The following is a 21,356-nucleotide window of genomic DNA, read 5'->3' on the forward strand; positions in this document are numbered from 1 at the left end:
TTCGGACCTGGATGCCTACAAACAACTCTTAGCTACTTTTCACTCTGCTGTCTCTTCAGCTAAAACTACCTTCTACTACAGTCTGCAACAAAAAAAAACACACAAGACTCTTTGCCACCTTCTCATCCCTTGTGTCTCCTCCGCCGCCCCCTCCTCCTTTTTCTCTCACTGCTGATGACTTTGCTTTGTTTTTCAGAGACAAAGTCAATGCAGTCACGGACAAGTTCTCAGCATCACCCTGCCCGGTTCGTGCTGGACCTCCCTGCAATCCCATCGTCACTCCTACAGAACATCTCCCTGCAACTCTCCACCTTCATCGCTAAGATCATCAACTCCTCTCAATCGCTCCAAAACAGAGATTCTTCACCTCCCAGCTGGCCTGTCCTCCTGTCACAATCGATCAAACTGGACAGCTCAGTCATTTTGCCTACCTCCTTGGCTAAGAGTCTGAGAGCGATGATAGATTCAAGTCTTTCTCTCAGCGCATTGAAGCCACAACCTGGACCTGCTGATCCATCCTAACCTCACAACTGACTCTGCCCAACTACTTGTCCAGGCCATGGTGACATCCTGTCTGGGCTACTGCAACTCTGTCCTGTGTGGCCTTCCTGTTACTGCCGTCAAACCTCTGCAGTTGTGACTTGCCAAAGCGCCCTTCTACTCGTTTCTCTGCATTGGCTTCCTATAGCTGCCCTAATCAAATTCAAGACCCTGGTTGTCTACAACTGCATCAATAGAACTGCTCCCAGCTATTCACAAGACTTGATAAACTGCTACATCCCAACCAGACCCCTTCGCTCATCTACTTTTGTCCACTTGGCGGTCCCACACACCAAAGGTAAAGCACAGAAGTTCTCCATTCCAACTCCCATTGTGGTGGAATGACCTTCCCCTCTCACTCAGAACTGCTAAAACTATGTCCACATTTAAGGGTTTGAAAACACCTCTTCATCGATGTTCAAGTTCATACATGGTGTAAATGTTCATGCACTATAACTTCATGATCATGCCCAGATCAGCCTTTACACAGCCACCATACCTGCATTGTACATAAATGCTTGTGTACCTTAGAAAAAGGAAGATGATCAGGAATCATTCAAGTTTTATTCACTTACTCATGCAACAAACATCAATGCATGAGGTAGAAACTAAGTTTAATCACAGCAGCAACTGTGTAACGTAATGTACAAATTGTATTTCTCCAAGATGTCAATCTGAAGAAAAGCATCTGCCAAATAAATGTAAATCCCTCCCCCCCCACCCCACATACATCCTTCAGTATTCTAATCTAGGGGTATATTCCCCCCCACCTTTAAGGGCTCTTCATGCATGTAACTGTGATAACTTACTATACATTGAACGTAAGCAGAAAACAAATACTGTTTTAGCAGAGCTTTATTAGAAAAACAAAGCATTTTTACAAGCAGCAGCACAATTTGCACTACAGATGCAAGATGTTTCGGTATTAATCACAAGCAAGAGACTATGTACAATGAATAATGGAAAATGAAATGACCCCATACTGGACTTATGGTCAAACAGAAGTGAAATCAGATACTGACAAGTAAAGTGATATGAAACAGGCTAATGTATTATTTTAAATTAAGTTAATATGGTGAGCCTGCAGCTTAACCCCACATTTAGATAAGCATACATAATGAGACTAGACACCAATGCAGACATTTAGGGTTGAAACTAACCAGCTTACACCAAAGTGATAGGGTGAAACATGCCAACTGCTCTTACAGAATGCTGATCCTTTTTTTAAAAGGCCACACTCCTAGGTTTGCTCCGCTTGCTTTTTGCAGCTTGCACTTCCTCCATGAGATCTTTCAGGTACTGGATCTCCTTGCTGATGGAGTCTGCCTTCTCAATGAGCTCTCTGTTCCTCTTCTCCAGCTCTCTGTACTCGACATTCAGAATCTCTTGCTCTGCCCTCTTCTTCTGACGGTAACGAGTGGCAGCAGTCTTGTTCTGCTCCATCTTCTTCAACTTCTTCTCCATCCCTCTGGATTTGCTGGAGGCTGACTTAAGTTTACTTGTCATCGATTCCTGCACTGGCACCGAATGGGAGTATGGCTTGGTCCTAGTGCAGCTGGATGCTACGGGGGGTGGGGTTGAGCAAAACTGCCTTCCTGGGGAAGGAGGATCAGAGCTCAGGCTGCTGTCACTATCCAACTGGTCATCAAAACTGGATGGAACAACAGCTGGTACTGTGTCTGCTTCTTCCTTGGGGGAAACAAGAAGGAAGATCTGGGAACCTGGAAAGGACAGAACAATCTGAGGGCCAGGCACACTCTCGGCAGGTGCCGATTTCCCACCTTCCAAGACCTCCACCTCACTGCCAAGCTCTAGTGTGAAAGTAGTGGAGAAAGAAGGGCCAGGAGAGGATGTGGGAGATGGGACTGGGGAAGGTGGTTCAGACTTGACATCCACCTCATGCTCATTGGACAAATGGGAGAGCCCTGGGAGCATGAGGTCCAGCTCTTCACTGGGAACTTGGGCTGCAGGGGTGGGGAACTGCAGAGGGTCCAAGCCCATGTCAGATTCCAGGGAAGTGATGAGATCCTCTGGAGAGCTGGGGGAGTCATCTGACTCACAGGAGCCAAAGAAGGACTCCAGGTCAAACTCGCTCAGGTCAATCTTCTCCGCCATCCAATCCATGCTGGAAAATGCATCCTCTACAAGGCAAAAAGGCAAAGTTATGTTTCTGGCAGTTTATCCCAAACATTAAAATACCCTTAATCATTGTATTAACATGATCTAGTTACCAGGGTATTAAAAAAACTAATTAGCTAAAAAGCTCATATTCTGCAGTCCAGTTGCAACAGTATTTAATAATCAAGCAGTGGGTGTCAGACTGAGGGACTCACCTTGGCCACCATCTGTACTCAGAGGAGCATCCAGCCATGACAGAGGCAGAAGGTCATTCACTGGCTTTGAGTCAAGTAGGCAGGGTGGTGAAGAGGGAGGGGAGAGAGATGGGAGTGTAGAAGTGGAATCAGCATAAGAGGAGAAAGAGAGGGGAGAAGTGGACCCCTCTGAGAAAGACCTCTCTTCATCTTTGTCCAGCAGGGGGTCCAAGGGGTCAGCCGTCAGAAATGGGGACCCCAAGAGAAGGCCCACCATGTTCTCCGAACCCAGTTGCAAACTCAGGGACATAGCTGCCAATTACAGGGGTCAGTGAGACACTGAGGTGCAGTAACAAAGTTTGGAAGGGAAAAGGGGAGTCTGCTGATGATAGCAAGTCGAACGATTCTGCTATGCTGTCGACTGCAGCAGGGAAGAGGGTTGCCTTGAGGGACCTGGTAGAAGGGGACAAAAGTGACAGGTCAACATTAGGCTCCAGACCCTGGAAACTGCAGTCCAGAATTAATCATACATCAAAGCATTTAAAAAAATCATAAGTAATACCAAGTACTATAATGATGAACAAATATAAAGTTCATAATTACAATAATGGATGAATGAATAAACAATTATACATTCACATACTTCATTGGGTTAAATCTAGGAACTGGGTTGTAGTTCATATGGACAAATTATTTTGAGTATATTATATACACAACATAAGTGAAAAAATATAAGTGGTGCCTTTTATGATGGTAAAATTAACTTAAGCTCAGATACAAAAACCAATAGTGAGTCTGCCTATACAAAAGGTGCAAGGGAAGCATTCTATTTTTGACCTATGCAAATTTACACTACTTAGAGCTTAAAAAGCACGCCATATGTCCTAAGCGGAACTGCCACATACGGGCGTGCGCTCTAGGCTAGCACGAGTTCTTCCAACTATGGGCAAGGTAAGCGCCTGTGTCGTCACTAGTGACGTGCACTACACAAACCCGCGAGGAGTTCCTCCCCCGCCATTTTATTTACAATCTGCCGCTACGCCCTTGTACTGGAAGAGCAGATGACCGCCATTTTGGTGGGGCCACGTTGCCACAATAAAACATTACACACATGCCTACAGTACTGGCAAAGCAGTGATTAACATTTTTATGGAGATACAAGGCATTTTTCCACGAAAATAATAACAGAAATCAAACCAATCATAGTATTCATCTCATCTGATCTGACACTGACTGACAGCATTTGATTCGGTAATCTGACACACAATATAAAGCTCCCATTCTAACTCGGTCTCAAATCAAAGAATTAGTAAAAACATAACATCTACTTACGCCATTTTGCGAAATATGTAAGACAGTGCACGGCACCGCTGCACTGTTGCGTTTGCAGCTGCTTTATCGCAAGCCTTTACTCTGCCATTTTGCGCGGAGAGCGGAACCGCTCAAGTACGACCAGTGGCACAAACTTCTGTATTCTTTCGCGCTGACGAAAACGGAAATCCCGGAGCGGTGAGTCACATAGACATTTATAGAGGCGCACCGCAGCCATGTAACTCTCCGCATCACCGAGCGTTGCTCTTTATCAATCCGCGAAGCTCTTGGCAGAGCGCCTTTCGGCAAGGGTGACGTAAACAGGACTATTTTATTCACGCTTGCCAGTTGGCGTTAAATATCCAAATAGAAAGATTTTCAACGATCGCTTTCTGCACAGTTTTCGGAAATTATTAAATACTGCCTGATGTGTTTTGTCATTGGTGTGTGTATGTTGTGTAGTCTGAACCATTAATTATATTTAGGTAGGTCGGTGAGTGGGTGGAGCCACTGGAGGTGTAAATATTTTGGTGCCATGTGACATGTGTGGCATCGAAATTTTCATAAAGAAATCTGTTTTCAGTTACCAGTAATTTGTAATTAAATTACATCTACGTATAATTGGTTAAAAATACGAAGATGAGTGTTAGAAGTACATCTGTTTGAATATTCATTTGAAAGAGGTGCTTCAGATGTCATGTTTTCACTTACGCCCCTCTGTGTTTTGGAATATCCATTAACATGCTTTAAGATCCTCTGGCCTAAAAGTTCCAGATCAAAGATTTTAAATAATTATTTACAATCAAAACAATTGAAGGCAGATAATGTGCTACAAGGGGGTGTGGTGGCGCAGTGGGCTTGGATGGGTTCTGGTGTCTGGTGGGTCTGTGGTTTGAGTCCCACTTCGGGTGCCTTGTGATGTACTGGTGTCCCACCCTGGGTGTGTCCCTCCCCCTCCAGACTTGCACCCTCTGTTGCCAGGTAGGGCTCCGATTTGCCGGGACAAGTGACTTCAGCCAGTGTGTGTAATGTTCTACAGTGTAACCTATAGATTTTCCGGTGCTCAAAATGTCTGAAATATTAATATATTTCCAAAGGAGTTTAAAACATTGCCTCTTTTGTGCCGGGGTGCTGTGCATGCTTTACTTTAGGTCTGCTTAAAATATACATCTCCCTCTTTTTTTCTTTTCAACTGTTGCTCATAAGGGGAGATGTTCAGGGGAAATTTACAGAAACTTTCAGACAAAATTAGCCTGCAGCTATATTTTTCTTTAAATAAAGAATATTATTTACATTAGGCTGCATTACTTTGAAGCAATACGCATTAAGGTGTGAAAGTAGCATTAATATTTTGCTGAAAAATTGTTTGGATAAAAGGCCTTTAGGTATTCAAAATGTCTGCATAAATACACACCATTCATGAAAAGCATTCATTTTCATGACACAAAAATCTTTTTTTTGACAGTAAAATCTGTATTTACACAGCCAAAACCATTTTTTTAGAGGATTATTAGGCCAGTTGACTGAATGTCCATAACCTGAATAAATTAAAAAGAGAAAATATACTTGTTACTGACCGTATCGAACAAGAAAATGGAACAAAAAATGAGCAGCATTAGAGAGTATTTTTTCAAACTTATTTACACACACTGTCTGAAACCACTTGTCTAAAGCGGGGTTGTGGCGACCCAGAACCTAACCCAACAACACAGGGTGGGAGGCTGGAGGGGGAGGGGACACACCCAGGATGGGACGCCAATCCATCGCAAGGCCCCTCAAACTGGAATCGAATCCCAGACCCGCCAGAGGAGGGACCCAGTCAAGCCTGCCACGCCACCACGCCCCCGTCAAACTTTTTTATATATGATTACTTTCTTGCAGAAATTATTGAGAATGTTATTCACAGGTTATATTTTATACAGTCGCTGACTTTTCAGTTTAAGCGTCTTGGGAATGTTTCCACAATATGTTTAAAGTGAGACAGTACATCTCAGGTTTTCAGTATTATATCCAACATTCCTACATACAGACAATCAATCATCCAGTCAATACTAGCTGAAATTAAATAATATATTCTGTATATAAAGATGTGTGAAATAAAATGTCAGTTTTCAGTCAGGCAGCATGGTGGCACAGTGAGTAGCGCTGCTGTCTCAGCGCTTGGGTGCTGTGAGAGGGCATGGGCTCAATCCCCACTCAGTCTGTGTGGAGTTTGAATGTTCTCCCTGTGTGGGTTTACTTTGGGTGCTCTGATTTTCTCCCACACCACAAAGACATTCTGTTCAGGTTCACCCATAGTGTGTGAGTGACAGGGAGAGTGTGTTCCAGTGATGTATGGATGAGTGACCCATTGTAAGTAATGTATCTAGCAGTGTAAGTCACCTTGGTGAATAAGGTGTGGGCTGATAACACTACAAAGTATCCATTGTAAGTCACTTTGGAGAAAAGCATCTGCTAAATAAACAAACGTAAAGTGCAATTATGTCAGGCATTGCACAATATTCCCAGCTGTATTCCATCTTGTTTTTTCCCCATTCCATCCATCTATTGTCAATAACTGCTTGTCCATCGTGGTGGTCTAGAGCTAAAGCAGGGTACACCCTGGACTGGACTCCATTCCACCACAGGGCAATCACACACACTCATTAACTATTTCACGCTATGGGTCATTTTAAATTTTTAACATTTTCACCTTACTGTTTATACACAGGAGGCGCAGTGGCGCAGTGGGTTGGACCGGGTCCTGCTCTCCGGTGGGTCTGGGGTTTGAGTCCCACTTGGCTTGCCTTACGATGGACTGGCGTCCCGTCCTGGGTGTGTCTCCTCCCCCCTCCAGCCTTACGCCCTGAGTTGCCGGGTTAGGCTCCGGTTCCCCATGACCCTGTATGGGACAAGCGGTTCAGAAAATGTGTGTGTGTTTATACACAGTGGACTGCTCTTTTGTCATATTGCTATGTAACATCAGTAACTCACACACACACACACACACACACACACACACACACACACATTTTCTGAACCGCTTGTCCCATATGGGGTCACAGGGAACCGGAGCCTACCCGGTAACATAGGGCGTAAGGCCGGAGGGGGAGGGGACACACCCAGGACGGGACGCCAGTCCGCCGCAAGACACCCCAAGTGGGACTCGAACCCCAAACTCACTGGAGAGCAGGACGCGGTCCAACCCACTGCGCTACTGCGCCCCCCCACATCAGTAACTATGACTATTATATTAATTTCTACAGTGAACACGTGTAGAATCAGTTAGGATTGAACTAGTTTAGTTTTATATCACTTTTATAGTTAATATGTTCCATATCTTTGTGGCTGACTTCTTACTAATCTACAACTTCTGCATGGAAGGAAGGTAGTTAATCATCTGTAAAAGAAAAGGTAGGTCAGGTCAGACAGGTTGGCCCTGCAGGTTTAGTGATCTGGCAGGTTTACTAATCATGTGGATTTTCAGATCTTGACGTCTAATGGCTTATGTGGAAACACTAAAAGAGGAATGTGGCCGTTGGAATCTCAGCTTCATGCACAGCATAGTTCCTGGTGTGTGGCAGGTGCAGATATTTTCACACAAAGTTAAATATCTGCTAACCACTGATACTTGCCTCATGAAAAAATTGTTGCAAAGTAATTTTCCATAGCTTGATGTTTCAATGGAGCAATTTAGGTTAAGTATTTTGCAGGAAGCCCCTTTTGAAGCTCTATCCAGCAGTCCTTATTATATGCAAAATCCACAATTCTTAACCATTATCCTGTACAAAATATTAGGTTAATAATTATTTTTTTTAAATTCATATGGCATTCATAATTAATTTCACATGATAAAGTTTTCTCTATAACAATACAAAGAATAAACTCTTTCCTGTTCAGCTCTCACTGTTTTTCACTCCAGACTTGTTGCAACATCGACTTATCACAGAGGATGACCCTAAAGACACAGTGTCCAATGTTTGTGGTCACCACTGTCCTTGTGATAGATGATACTGTGGACAAAGGTAAGTCTGAGCAAAAAAAGTTTTGTGAATTTTAAATAACAAAATGATATGCAGTATTTTGTATTAATTTGCATAGTGTTTCCCAGGTTTCATATGTCATTAAAAGTAGGGAAAACAATTGTAAGCTTAGCTTTGTTTTACTGCCTTAATAAAAATGCTGGCTTACTTCAGTAACAGTTGTGTATGGTGATATGGTTGTTGGAAGGACATTAGCAATGAACCTAAATGCCTTTTATTTTTGAGGGAGTGTTAGGTCTGATAGGTATGTAATTACAATTTGTATTTTTATTTTCAGATTTTGAAATCCATCAGTTGAAAATGGGTACAGATGATTTAATAAAATTCATTACTTTTTGTATTTCCTGCTCTGGTTCAGGAGGTTGTTTCTCATACCAAAGCCTTGCCATATATTGGTTATGGTTAGGGAAGAGTCTGGCTTCTCTCTTCCCATATGAGCATTTGCGCTGTCAGACCCACGCTACAGCAGGTGTTTGACCTCTACTGCTTTGGTTTGCAATCTTTCTTTACATAACGTGCAGTGCTCGGTAGTAGGAAGGTGGTAGGGTGGTAGGAGGGTGGTGGTAGGGTGGTAGTCCAGACGGGATGTCACCATGGCCTGGGCAAGTAGTTGGGCAGAGTCAGTTGTGAGGTAGGGATGGATCCTACGGATATTATGCAGGATGTATCAGCAAGTCCCTAACTAATTCCGAGAACAGCTGAAAAGATCATCGGAGTCTCTCTACCTCCCATCGACACCTCATACTCCAACTGCTGCATCCACAAGGCCACCAGCATTGTTGATGACCCCTCTCAACCTTCTCATTGACTCTTCGCCCTTTTGCCATCTGGCAGAAGGTACAGGAGCATCTGTGCCACCACCAGCGGACTCTGCAAAAGTTTCTTCCCTGAGGCAGTCAGATTACTCAACACCCCTCCCAATGCTCACCTAGCACAGTCAAATAGCTAACCCAGCATGGCTCCATACACTACAAACTGCCTTCAGAACAGCTCTTTTTTGTTTTGTCCTGTGTATTTTGTCCTGTGTGTATTGTCGCTTTGGACAAAAGCGTCTGCTAAATAAATGTAAATGTAAATCAATGTATTTATTTTCCTGTACTCTTGTTCTGTGTTGCATCATGGTCTCCGGAGAAACGACATTTCATTCCACTGTATACAAGCTATTTAGAGGAATGACAAAAACAACTTGAACTTGAACTTATTCTGTGCCCTGTGTTTCCCAGGATAGGTTCCAGATCACTGTGACCCCAAACTGGAGAAGCGGTTACTGATAATGAATAGATGGATGAAAAGGTCTCATAGGCTTGGAAAACAAACAACATTTAACTGTGAAGACAGAACATTTTACCAGTTAATCACATATCAAAGATGACTAATTAAGAAGGATCACTGCTTTTATTCCTTTATTACAGCGAACATTTCTATTCACTGAAAAAACTTAAAGAAAATGTAAAAAAACAGACTTTCTGAATATAGGTTTTTGATCTTGTTACCCATAATATTTCTCATTGCAAATGTGTGAAATTATGAACAATAAATGATTTTAGCTCTAAATACTGACCCACTCAATAACCACTACTGTATGTAGAACTATGAATGTTGTGCAATGCAAGACATGCACATTTACAAATACTCTATAAAATATACAAATATATGACAGATTTTCTGGGATAGGCTCCAGACTACTATGGCCCTGCACTGGACAAGTGGTTGTTTATAATGAATGAACAAATGGAGGAACAAATGAATAAATGGAAAAATGGACATTTAAATGCTAAAATTTACATTTCCTTCTGTGCCTGAAGAGGCATCTCTGAAATTATGTTTGGAATACAACTATAACTCTTCGGCCATTCTTTAAGTCTTTAAGAGACATTCTTCAAATTCTAGGTGCTTTCCTTTATAAAGTACATGTTTATGCCCAGGTCATACAACTTATGAACTGCCTGTTTTGACCTGGTCTTCTACTGAAGACCTTCTAGCAGTTCTCACTGTCCAATTTCTTTTTAATTGTGCCAAACACATAGTTGTTTACCAGTTATTTTGCTTGGTGTGTTCTGAAGCCAGTCTAACAAAACTTACAAAAATACAAATGAAGAGTGAGAAACTTATTACACACACACACACACACTTTAGTGGACTTGGCTGACAGGGACATCTACTTTGACATAACCTAAGGTCGCTGTCTGCTGTAGGGTTACTTTTGTTTTTTTTTGCTGAGTTGTACATTAATTTCGGGAAAAGCATCTACCAAAGGGTGGTAGGGTGGTAGGGTTCCGCTCTCTGGCAGGTCTGGGGTTCAAGTCTCACTTGTGGTGCCTTATGACAGACTGGTGTCCTGTCTTGGGTGTGTCCCCTCCAGCCTTGTACTCTGTGTTGTAAGTTGTTCACGTCTTTTCGACTTTTGGTAGCTACACAGAAGTTCAGCAGAAGCACAAAGGCGGAAACATAGGACACGTGATTACGTATCCGTCTCATGCTCTGCTCCTTTAATCAATTTACCCACAAATATGGGTCCAAGTTGAGCAAAACACTTAATTCAGTTCAAGAATACAAGTCCATCTAAACATACGTATGTGGGTAAACTATTGCTGTATATTTAATTAAATAAATGTAAATGTAATGTATGTAGGGGTGTGGTGGTACAGTGGGTTGGACCGCAATCCGGCTCTCCGGTGGGTCTGGGGTTCGAGTCCCGCTTGGGGTGCCTTGCGATGGACTGGTGTCCCGTCCTGGGTGTGTCCCCTCCCCCTCCGGCCTTATGTCCTGTGTTACCGGGTAGGCTCCGGTTCCCCGTGACCCATATGGGACAAGCGGTTCTGAAAGTGTGTGTGTGTGTGTGTGTGTAATGTATGTAACAATAGCTTGTCTAGTGTGAAATCGCATTGGCAAAACTCACAGCTGATAATGTTTACATTATTCATGTAGCTGACGCTTTTCTCCAAAGTGACTCACAATGTTAATCTATTTATTTATTAATCTACCTACAATTATTTAACCGTTTATAATGCTAGGTAATTTTACTGGCACAGTTGAGGGTAAATACTTTGCCTACACTACAGCCAGAGGTGAGATTCAAATCTGCAACTTTTGGGTCCAAGGCAGTAGCAGCTCTAACCACTACTACGCTACCAGCTGTCCATGTTTGATGGTATTATTCAATGTAATTTACCTGAGATTTTTGTTCGCTGGACTGAACAATGTTGTCACGGCTGCAGCCATAGGACCCACCTCCGCACCTGCAGGAGATAAAGGTACACAAGTATAAAGGATGCAACTCGAGCGGAAACGATCCCGGAACCTTGCTTTGTGCCCTGTGCGGCGGTTACCTGTGGTTCCGTCATACCCCTTTCTCCTTTTCCCCAGTGACAACTCTTTTGGCTCCCCGACCTTTGCTTCATCCCCAACTTAAATCTTTGGATTCCCCTTGTTGAACGCAAATCGCCTGATCTCTGCCTGTCCAGACCATTCTCTTACATTTACACTTATTCATTTAGCAGACACTTTTCTCCAAAGCGACGTACATCTCAAGGAAAATACAATTTTTAATCATTTAGATGACACTATTCTGTAAATCAGCTTACAGTGACTTATCCATTTACACACCTATGAAATGTTTACCGCAGCAATTAAGACCAAGTACCTTGCTCCGGGTTACCACAGCAGGATATGGGATTCAAACCTGGATCTTTTGAGTGCAGTGGCTCTAACCAATGCACCACCTGCTGGCCAAAGTCTAGCAGCTCTGATTGCTTCACTGCTGCAGTTCTTTCACTGTTCTTTCTACAAAATGGATAATATGGGTGGCCCAGCCCTGGACTGCACTATATCTCATAAGAAACCATCTCTGAAGGTATGGTGTTTCCACTTTTTTCAAAGACTTTGGTTACTCCAGCAATGTCCTCTTAGACACACTGATAGTCATAGCGGTTAAGGAACCATACTCATGAAATAATGTTTGCTGGCTCAGTTTTAAAGATGGCCCTGTTGTAAATCTTCTACAGTAAAAAAAAAAAAGAAAAAAAGAGTCCATCTTGTGGCTTTTACTTTTCTTGTAATTTTTGTACCAGTAGAATTTGGAGCAGGTGGCACAGCAAGTAATGCTGCTGTCTCACAGTGCCTGGGTGGTGTGAGAGGAGGTTGGTTCAATCCCTACTCAATCTGTGTGGAGTTTGCTTGTTCTCCCTGTGTCTGTGTGAGTTTCCTCCCCAAGTCCAAAGAGATGCTGTTCAGGTTCATTCATAGTGTGTGAATGACAGAGAAAGTGTGTTTCACTGATGTAGGGACCCATTGTAAGTAGTGTATCATGATTTACATTATTTACAACATCAGTGTGATAGTGTATCTAAAGCTCAGTTTGTTCAGTAAATAAGTATAAATGGATCGTAGATGACAGTTTTAAATAAAACACCAAATAAATGACATCTGGCTGGACACATGCAGGCTCTGAGCACAGAAAACAAATTCCAACAATGTGAACCAGGGACAATGAGTGCACTTCTAAGACTTAACTAGTATGACAAAGGGGAAGTCCTGCTGAAGCTATGAGAGAGGTATAAAATTAGACAAGTGGAGTGAAGTGAACCGTTACTGCGCTCATAAACCGAAAGTGGAGGAAGCAAAGGGAGAGTGGGCCTCTTGTGAGTCCGTTCCGCAGGAACCTCAAATTACTGTACTGTACCGCTGTAGCGGCTCAAGCTGCAAATCACACGGAAAGATCGATCATCTTCTCGACACTGAAAATGAACCGGCAACGCATTTTAGTCTTCATTTCTTTGTTGCTCTTAAGTCCCAGCGATGCTGTTATAAGGTAAGGTAACGGTAAAAGGTATAAGGTAAAAATGTTTTAAATGTTTTACATTCCTGCTCATAAAATTGCTAGCAGAAGTCCTGGGTATTTTGAAACTGCTTTTTTCACTTTTTAGGCAAAACACGGTTTATATGATTTTCTTTCCTTGAGCCGTTTACTTAAACGCGTTTTTACTTCCGTCCATCAGAAAAAAGAAATCCCCCGAACAGTAATTTCATTCATCTTGAAAGGTTAAGACCTTAAAGGACTTTTAAAAGAAAAATGTTATACTGTTTACAAACTTGACATTTTCTGTGACTGATGGATCGTTTTGCAGCTTGGATAAATGTTCGAAAATGAATCTGAATGCGTCTTCTCAGATGATGCAGGAAGTAGATGATGAACGCAGGCGTCTCAGAGAGCTTGTATGAAAAGTAAAACTGAATTGTTAGCTGATACTTTGGGTTTCTGTGGCCTCATTACAGAATACCGCTGTATCGGATGCACTCTGTGCACCAGCTGCTCCTGGACCATGGGGTCTCTTCCACCAAGCAGCTCCAGCCACAAGTCTGGGTTGAGGGAAAAGAAAGGAAACACAGTCCCTCTGCCGCCTCTGGGCTGCCTGTGGAGAACCTGTCAAAGTTCATGGATGTGAGTTGAGGGAGCAAGCGAGTCAAAGTGCTTACTGGCTGTGAGGTTGGCCATCGGATGAGATGATGCCCACCCTTGTTGCCAAGAAGGATATTTCTGGGAATGTGGTTGCCCATCAAATGGTGTTGAGGTGATGACAAATGAGATGATGTTGAGTGATCTTACATTAAATTTAAATGATGTAGGTATGGGGGAGCGGTGGTGCAGCAGGTTGGACCGGGCCTGCTCTCCAGTGGGTCTGGGGTTCGAGTCCCGCTTGGGGTGTCTTGCGACGGACTGGCATCCTGTCCTGGTTGTGTCCCCTTCCCCTCTGGCCTTACGCCCTGTGTTGCCGGGTAGGCTCCGGTTCCCCGTGACCCCGTATGGGGTGAGCGGTTCAGAAAACGTGTGTGATATATGTATCAAATATAGACAAGATGAGGCAGTTTGCTTTGGTATTATCACGTTGGGTTGTCTGTGACTAGAAGTTTTGTCCCTTAACCCAAGGACAAAACAGGATAGCTGGATGGCAGTGCTGATCAGTTAGCACTTGCATGTAGCGACCATACTGGATCATCTCGCTTGTGCCACAGCCAGCTTGAGGTTTTCTCTGCCCCCTCTACCATCTGTTACATTTACATTTATTTAGCAGATGCTTTTCCCCAAACTGATGTGCAACTCAAAACTAAAAACAGACTTTAAATGAGATGATGTACACCTGTGCTGCAAGGCGTACATTTCCGGGAATGTGATTGCTATTAAATGAGATAACGTTGACTGAGCTTACATTAAATTTACTTTCTTTATTCATAGACAGGGGTGTGGTGGCGCAGTGGCGCATTGGGTGGGACTGGGTCCTGCTCTCCAGTAGGTCTGGGGTTCGAGTCCTGCTTGGGGTGCCTTGCGATGGACTGGCGTCCCGTCCTGGGTGTGTCCCCTCCCCCTCCGGCCTTATGCCCTGAGTTGCTGGATTTGGCTCTGGTTCCCCACGACCCTGTATGGGACAAGTGGTTCAGGAAGTATGTGTTTATTCATTTAACAGATTCTTTTCTCCAAACTGCTGAGTAAAGACTGTAAATGGGATGATTTCCACTGATATTGCTAAGAAAAACATTTCTATAAGGTTGCTCTCCTTTAAATGAGATGATTTCTCGGTGGTGTTTACAAGAACAACATTTCTGGGAGTGTGGTTGTCCATTAAATAACATGATTTTGACTGATGTTACATTAAATTTACATTTATTAATTTAGTAGATAAATTTCTCCAAAGCGATGTAGGATTCTAAAGAAGGAATTTAAATATTATGATTCCCACTTGCCAAGGACATTTCTGCGAGTGCGATTGCCCATTAAATGAGATGATGTTGTCAAGAAGGATATTACTTGGAACATGTTTACAAATGAAATGAGATAACCACTGATATTGCCCACTGTTGTTTCTTTTTCAGATGCAGTTCTATGGGGTCATCGGCATTGGAACCCCACCTCAGAACTTCTCTGTGGTCTTTGACACCGGGTCCTCCAACCTGTGGGTTCCGTCCATCCAATGCTCCTTTCTGAACATTGCCTGCTGTGAGTCTGTATTCATCCTTGTTCTTGCTGGCTTTTGCACAAGTTTTGCATATATCTCTGCATGTTTTAGCAAATCTTTTTTTATTTATATTTATATTGGTACATAAAGGGTGTGGAGGGCGCGATGGCGCAGCGGGCTTGGCCGGGTCTTGCTCTTGGGGTGCCTTGTGACGGACTGGCATCCCGTCCTGGATGTGTCCCCTCCCCCTCCAGCCTCACGCCCTGTGTTGCCGGGTTATTCTCCGGTTCGCCATGACCCCGCTCGGGACAAGTGGCTTCAGCCAGTGTGTGTGTGTGTGTGTGTGTGTGTGTGCATAAAGGGTGTCTAAACTGTGCTTTTACATGACTCATATAACATTCCATGATTTATTGGAGTTTCCCCTTTCTTGTTCAGGGCTCCACCATCGATACAACTCTAAGAAGTCCAGTTCCTATGTGAAGAATGGCACCGAGTTCTCCATTCAGTACGGAAGGGGCTCTCTATCGGGTTTCATCAGTCAGGACACAGTTACGGTGTGTGGAGAGGGTTACAGTTCCCACTCCAAACTCTGGTTTCAGTTCCCCTTCCCACTGTTGTTGCTGTGATAGCTCCAGATCTTGTGACACAGTGATATTCCATCACATCTTGTTCAAAAACAAGCCACAAAAGCAGAAATTGTCAGATCATGTTTCCATGTTTATTGTCATGTGTGTATGTTGTCCAGGGTTTAAAGAGCTAGATTTATCGTCAGCTGAAGTCTTAAAAACAGGAATTTTGTACCTTTGGGTATTTAAATGGCATTCCTTTTTGAAAACCTTAGCATATAAGCACGGAATTGTCAGCTGTGCAAGTTGCTATGTATGAGCAGCATCTGCTAAGCAAGCCATGTAACATTGATGTTGATTTTCCTGTGGAACCAGTTAGCAGGCTTGGCGGTGCCCGGCCAAGGGTTTGCTGAAGCTATTAACGAACCAGGCATCGCCTTTGCGGTGGCCCGCTTTGACGGAATCCTGGGCATGGCATACTCCTCAATCTCTGTCGATGGTGTCATTCCAGTTTTCGACACCATCATGGCAGCAAAACGTCTGCCACAGAATGTCTTTTCCTTCTACATCAATAGGTTGGTCCCTATGGAAAGTCTTTCCTGCCTTCTGGCCCTCTGTGCATTGGGAATTGGGAGGGTTTGGTGGTTATGGGGTATTCAGTTTCCAGATTTAATTGTGATTGGCATAAGCTCTTTTCTGAGTATTTTTGTCATTCTGTGTATCATCCTCTTAAATGAATGAAGGATTCTGTTGGAAACAGAAGTGTGGCATATTAAAACTTGCCCAATGTTTATTTCTTAGGGATCCTAAATCACATGTAGGCGGTGAGCTTATTCTGGGAGGTACAGATAAGCAATACTACCAGGGAGAGCTGCATTATGTCAATGTGACTCGCAAGGCTTACTGGCAGATCAAAATGGATAGGTAAGTGGATTACCTTGTGATAGATTTTTTTTTTTTTTAAACCTGCTGACTTTATTGTTTGTTGTTTATTCAGGGGAAGCGGATGTCAAAATATAAAGGTATTTCAATGACATTTAGATATGGCAAGAAAAGGTTCATTTATGCCTGTGTCTCAATTTATCCATCCATCCATCCATCCATCCATCCATCCATCCATCCACCATCCATCCATCCGCTTTCAACTGCTTGTTCAGTGCAGGACTATGATGGTCTAGAGTCTATACACACATACATACACAATACGGGCATGTAGTATCACCACTTCACCTGAAATAAATGTCTTTGTATTGTTGATGGGAGCTCAGCACAGACTGAAACAGATTCAAACCCACATCCAAACCCAAAGCTCAGGACCTGTGTGAGCAACAGCACTTCACATTGTGGCACCTTGCCACCATGTCCCAGTTTTATATACTGAAACCCATACACACTGTTAATAAGCTGTTCTATCTTCCTACATTTGTAGCGTTGCTGTCGGCAGCCAGTTGATTCTGTGCAAGGGTGGATGCCAAGCAATTGTTGACACTGGAACCTCCATGATTGCTGGACCTGTACAAGAGATTCGAGCTCTAGAGCGAGCAATTGGGGCTTTGCCTCTGTTGATGGGACAGGTATGGAGGTAGAGATGTATTTTGTGCTTGCATAGCCTGTCACAGTGATGCTGTAATAAGTGCTTGGTGTGTTGCTTTTCAAACATTTAGCCAATATGGTAATTGTTTGGATTTTACTGAAAGAGCTTTGTTTTATGTAATTATTGCAAACTGTACATGCATGTAAATTCATGAAGACTGTGCATCTGTCTCCTAGTATATGATAGACTGCAAGAAAATCCCATCTCTCCCAGTCATCTCCTTCACTATTGGAGGGAAGCAGTTCAATCTGACTGGTGAAGAGTACATTATAAAGGTAATTTCTTCTGCATCCTTTTTTTTCTGGCCTGTAACAGTGAGTTCCATCCAACGATTTATTAGGTTGAGGGGCTGCATACATTGTACACTGTTTAGCATTGAATGGTTGCACACTGTAATGTAGTCATTTGCATGTGTTTCACTGGGAAATCAGTCGCATGAGTCAATTCAGATTAAGAACACTGGGAAGTTTTCCTTTTGCAGGAGACAATTTTGGGAATGACCATATGCCTGTCAGGACTGATGGGCATGGATATACCCCCACCAGCTGGGCCCCTGTGGATCCTGGGAGATGTCTTCATTGGGCGCTACTACACTGTCTTTGACAGGGATGCTGACCGTGTGGGCTTTGCGCCCACTCCTAAGTAGACTGTGTCCTTCAGGACTGCAGTGCCAGTAGAAAGTTTTAGTATACCGGGGCAATACCTATCCAAGACAAACTGGACACAAGAGTCAAATGAAAGCAACCCACAAGTGTCCTACATCTCTGAGAACTACTGCAGAAGGGCTGAGAAAACATGGTGCCTCATTTCTAGTGTCCTGGAAGTTTATACAAACTTTTAACTTGTACTGTACTTACTGATGAAGATTAACTGAAGAAAATATAATTTTTAAAAATTAAGCTTTTTTGATGAGCTTTCTTCAACTGATACACTCACCAATCAGTAATATTTGCTGTTAAATGTCAAAGCAGACCTGACACGAGCTGTTTAAATAGAGAGGAGTAGACAAAGCTTCTGTGTACCCTATTCAGCTATTGCAAAGAAGCAGTAAACTGTGTAATCCAGCTGAAACCATTGTTTTCACCTTTGTTTAGGTCATGGTTTCCTGTTAATATGGTTTACTGTTTAGGTTATGGTTTTAGGATATGGTGATATGTTTTTGTACTTCTATACACCACTGGCTTGTTAATGCATTTTGTTAAGATACTAATATTTGGTTTTGCTATGAATTGCACTTTATGGGGCTTTTATATAGGTTTTTCATAAATCAAGACTAAATTATTTTAAGTCCATTTTGTAACCTAAACTTTCTCTTGAAAATGAAACTAATGGCTTCCTGGCCACAGTCCATAGTTCCCTTTTTTAGTTGAGCAAATTTTAAACCTGTTTTTGGGATACTTTAGCCAGAGATTATTATGCTGGTTTTCTGGAGAATTGGATTTAAACGGATTGTCAATGGAATTTCTGCTGCTAGTGCAATGTAATAGCAGATTTAAACCAGAGCTTGAGTTTAAATAACACAACGCAACAAAATTTTTCAAAGTTCTTAGTTATGTTAATGTTTGTGTTGATTATGATTAATGTTTACGTATTAGGTAAATATCACTAGTTCTTCTAGAGTTATAGTTTTTGTTTGGTATTATAAAGTCATTTGAAGATTCTAGAAGGCACCAGAACATTCTAGAAAGCATCGGATCCTAAAAGTTTGTGGAATATTTGGTGCTTGGAACTTGGTGCCACAATTTGCCAGTATTTGCTAATTTCAAGAATATGGAGTAGTTTTCTAAAAAACTGACACATAGTATGAATTAATGCCAAAAGTATGCTTAATCTAACAAAACTGACTGGAAAATTAAAAAAAAAATCTACATAAAATAGAATTTTTCTTACATTGTGTTATCAGTTATCCATGACTTATGATTCATGATTCATGGTCTGATTCATGCAGCTGTAATTTGGTTTCAGAAATACTCCACACTTGTTTTGGAAAGTTTTGAACATCTGTAACACAGCATAGCCTCATCAATTTGCTATAAATAAACAATAGAAAAAAGACACTGTGTACACAAGGGTGTGTGAGTTAAACTGAGAATAAAACTGCAGTGGGATAAGGTGAGTAAAATGTTTAGAGCTAAATTTTTACATAATTGTAGGTGGTTTAGCGTAAGTCACTTTGGAGGAAACTTGTCAGCTAAGTGAATAAATATAAATATAATTGCTCAGAAAAGGAAAACCTCTAAGAGAGGAACTCTAGCAATGGGTTTAGATCTTTCAACAGAAGCAAAAGCAGATTTCTCACATGCATTCCATTTGTAAATTAAACTAAGAACAGAGACCAGATTAGACATGTTCTTTCATGTGCAGTGCTCCTGTGATCACGATACTTCAGTGCTAAACACTTTCCAGAATATATCTGCCTCCATTGACTCACTGCGGTTATTTTAGAGATGTTTTCACAGTTTCTGGTGCGAATAGTCTCCCTCATGATGCTTGTGGTGTTTAAATAGCTGAGATGTACAGCATGTCAAAGGTGATGGTCATGGTTGTTGCGAGGCAGAGGAGGCCCTTATTTGATTTGTTCTCATTTTGCTTGAAGAAATTTGTCAATAAACTAACCACTTCAAGATCAATATTTATTGAACTAATAGAATGAATACAGAGAATGAATTTCTAAGAAACTGTCAGTAAACAGTCTTATAGAAGATTCTAAAAAAAAATGTTTTATGTGTTGTGTACATATATGCCTGGTTTCCTATGGTTTATCAGCTTTTCCTCGTTCAGACCACTTACTTTTCAAAGGCCACAGAACGGCTAAGTTACTCACTCCTTTGACTTTGTTGTTCATCCCCATAACTCATTCAACAAACAATTTTCAGGAAGTTAGCTGCAGGTGGTGTAGCAGTTAAGGATGTGAAACTGGTACGCTGCATATTCTTAGAAGTGTGAATGGAGAGTTAAAACTTCTTTTGTGATACAGAACGAAGTATAAGTACAAAACTGGCAAACAAAATTACTATTATTAAAAAGAATACATAGCTGCTTCTTTGTCCAAAGTTATGTAAAATGTCAGTTTATATGTCCCATTACTTACAATTACAATATTGACTCATTTAAACGGCTGGGAAATAGTTATTGGAGCAATTCAGGATAAAAGTCCCCGATCAGGGATCATACAATTGGAAGGCAGCGGCTCTAACTACAAACTATGTCACTGTGGAAATGTCCTGAGTTATTCTACAGAACATGCTACAGAATATGGTGGTAGAGGGAGTAGCACTACTCAGTCTGTGTGGAGTTTGCATGTTCTCCCTGTGTTGGTGTGGGTTTCCTCTCACAGTCCAAAGACATGCTGTTCAGGTTCACCCATAGTGTGTGAGTGATAGAAAGAGTGTGTTCCACTGATGTACGGATGAGTGACCCAGTGTAAGTAGTGTATCTAGCAGTGTAAGTAGTGTATCTAGCAGTGTAAGTCACCATGGTGAATAAGGTGTGTGGGCTCATAACACTACATAGAATTCAAGTTCAAGGTTTATTGTCATAAGTACTAGTACCATAAACTTCTTGTTTGAGTGCTTCTCCACAGACTATGAACACAAAACAATAGATAGTACTGCACAAAAACAAAACAATAAGTAATGCTAATAACAATAAATAACAGTAACAATAAATAATTATAGACAGCCAGAGTACTTAAAACTGAGACAATGTGACAATGCAAGTAATTTGCCGATGTGCTTGGAGGGAACAGTCCAACTTGCAAAAGGTGGCACATTGGTGAGTGTTGTATGCTCTTACAGCAGTGGGGTTGACGCTGTGTGCTCAGTCCATGTGAGTTTGGCAGTGAGGGTGACCCCTAGGAATCTGAAGCTGTTGACCCTCCTATGTAGATGGGTGTGTCACCCACCTCTCAGACAAGGGTGCCTGAGTTGGAGTGAACTGAAAAGTGATAAGGAGACCAGACACGAGTTAGCATTTAACCGATTCTCGTGGTGACTTTCATTTCTTTTTCTTTCGACCCTTTTGCCAGAACCAGAGGGTCCTTATCACTGCCAGCGTCACCT

General features: G+C 42.2%; 2 protein-coding genes across 2 annotated transcripts; one reads left to right on the forward strand and one right to left on the reverse strand.

Moving 5' to 3' along the window:
* Positions 1-1,405: 1,405 nt before the first annotated feature.
* Positions 1,406-4,360, reverse strand: atf4a (activating transcription factor 4a). Its single transcript, XM_018746033.2, has 3 exons — positions 4,185-4,360; positions 2,874-3,305; positions 1,406-2,681 (listed from the first exon to the last, which is right to left on the reverse strand). Exons 2-3 carry the CDS (start codon positions 3,160-3,162, stop codon positions 1,765-1,767), a joined length of 1,206 nt encoding a protein of 401 aa, XP_018601549.1. The 5' UTR covers positions 3,163-3,305; positions 4,185-4,360; the 3' UTR covers positions 1,406-1,764.
* Positions 4,361-12,760: 8,400 nt separating this feature from the next.
* LOC108930663 (cathepsin D-like) lies at positions 12,761-18,534 on the forward strand. Its single transcript, XM_018746029.2, has 9 exons — positions 12,761-12,995; positions 13,460-13,625; positions 15,053-15,176; positions 15,571-15,689; positions 16,077-16,276; positions 16,503-16,625; positions 17,131-17,275; positions 17,472-17,570; positions 17,777-18,534. The coding sequence occupies exons 1-9, from the start codon at positions 12,928-12,930 to the stop codon at positions 17,939-17,941; spliced, it is 1,209 nt and encodes a 402-aa protein (XP_018601545.2). The 5' UTR covers positions 12,761-12,927; the 3' UTR covers positions 17,942-18,534.
* The last annotated feature ends 2,822 nt before the right edge of the window (positions 18,535-21,356 follow it).

Source organism: Scleropages formosus, chromosome 20, assembly GCF_900964775.1.
Source record: "Scleropages formosus chromosome 20, fSclFor1.1, whole genome shotgun sequence".
Classification (NCBI taxonomy): domain Eukaryota; kingdom Metazoa; phylum Chordata; class Actinopteri; order Osteoglossiformes; family Osteoglossidae; genus Scleropages; species Scleropages formosus.

Bases quoted from the DNA above. Each gene is read 5' to 3' on its own strand.
- atf4a (XM_018746033.2), bottom strand. From the start codon at position 3,162: ATGTCCCTGAGTTTGCAACTGGGTTCGGAGAACATGGTGGGCCTTCTC. The intron at 2,682-2,873 runs GTGAGTCCCTCA...TTTGCCTTGTAG, and splicing joins GAGTACAGATGGTGGCCAAG to AGGATGCATTTTCCAGCATG.
- LOC108930663 (XM_018746029.2), top strand. From the start codon at position 12,928: ATGAACCGGCAACGCATTTTAGTCTTCATTTCTTTGTTGCTCTTAAGT. The intron at 12,996-13,459 runs GTAAGGTAACGG...GCCTCATTACAG, and splicing joins CCCAGCGATGCTGTTATAAG to AATACCGCTGTATCGGATGC. The intron at 15,690-16,076 runs GTGTGTGGAGAG...CTGTGGAACCAG, and splicing joins TCAGTCAGGACACAGTTACG to TTAGCAGGCTTGGCGGTGCC.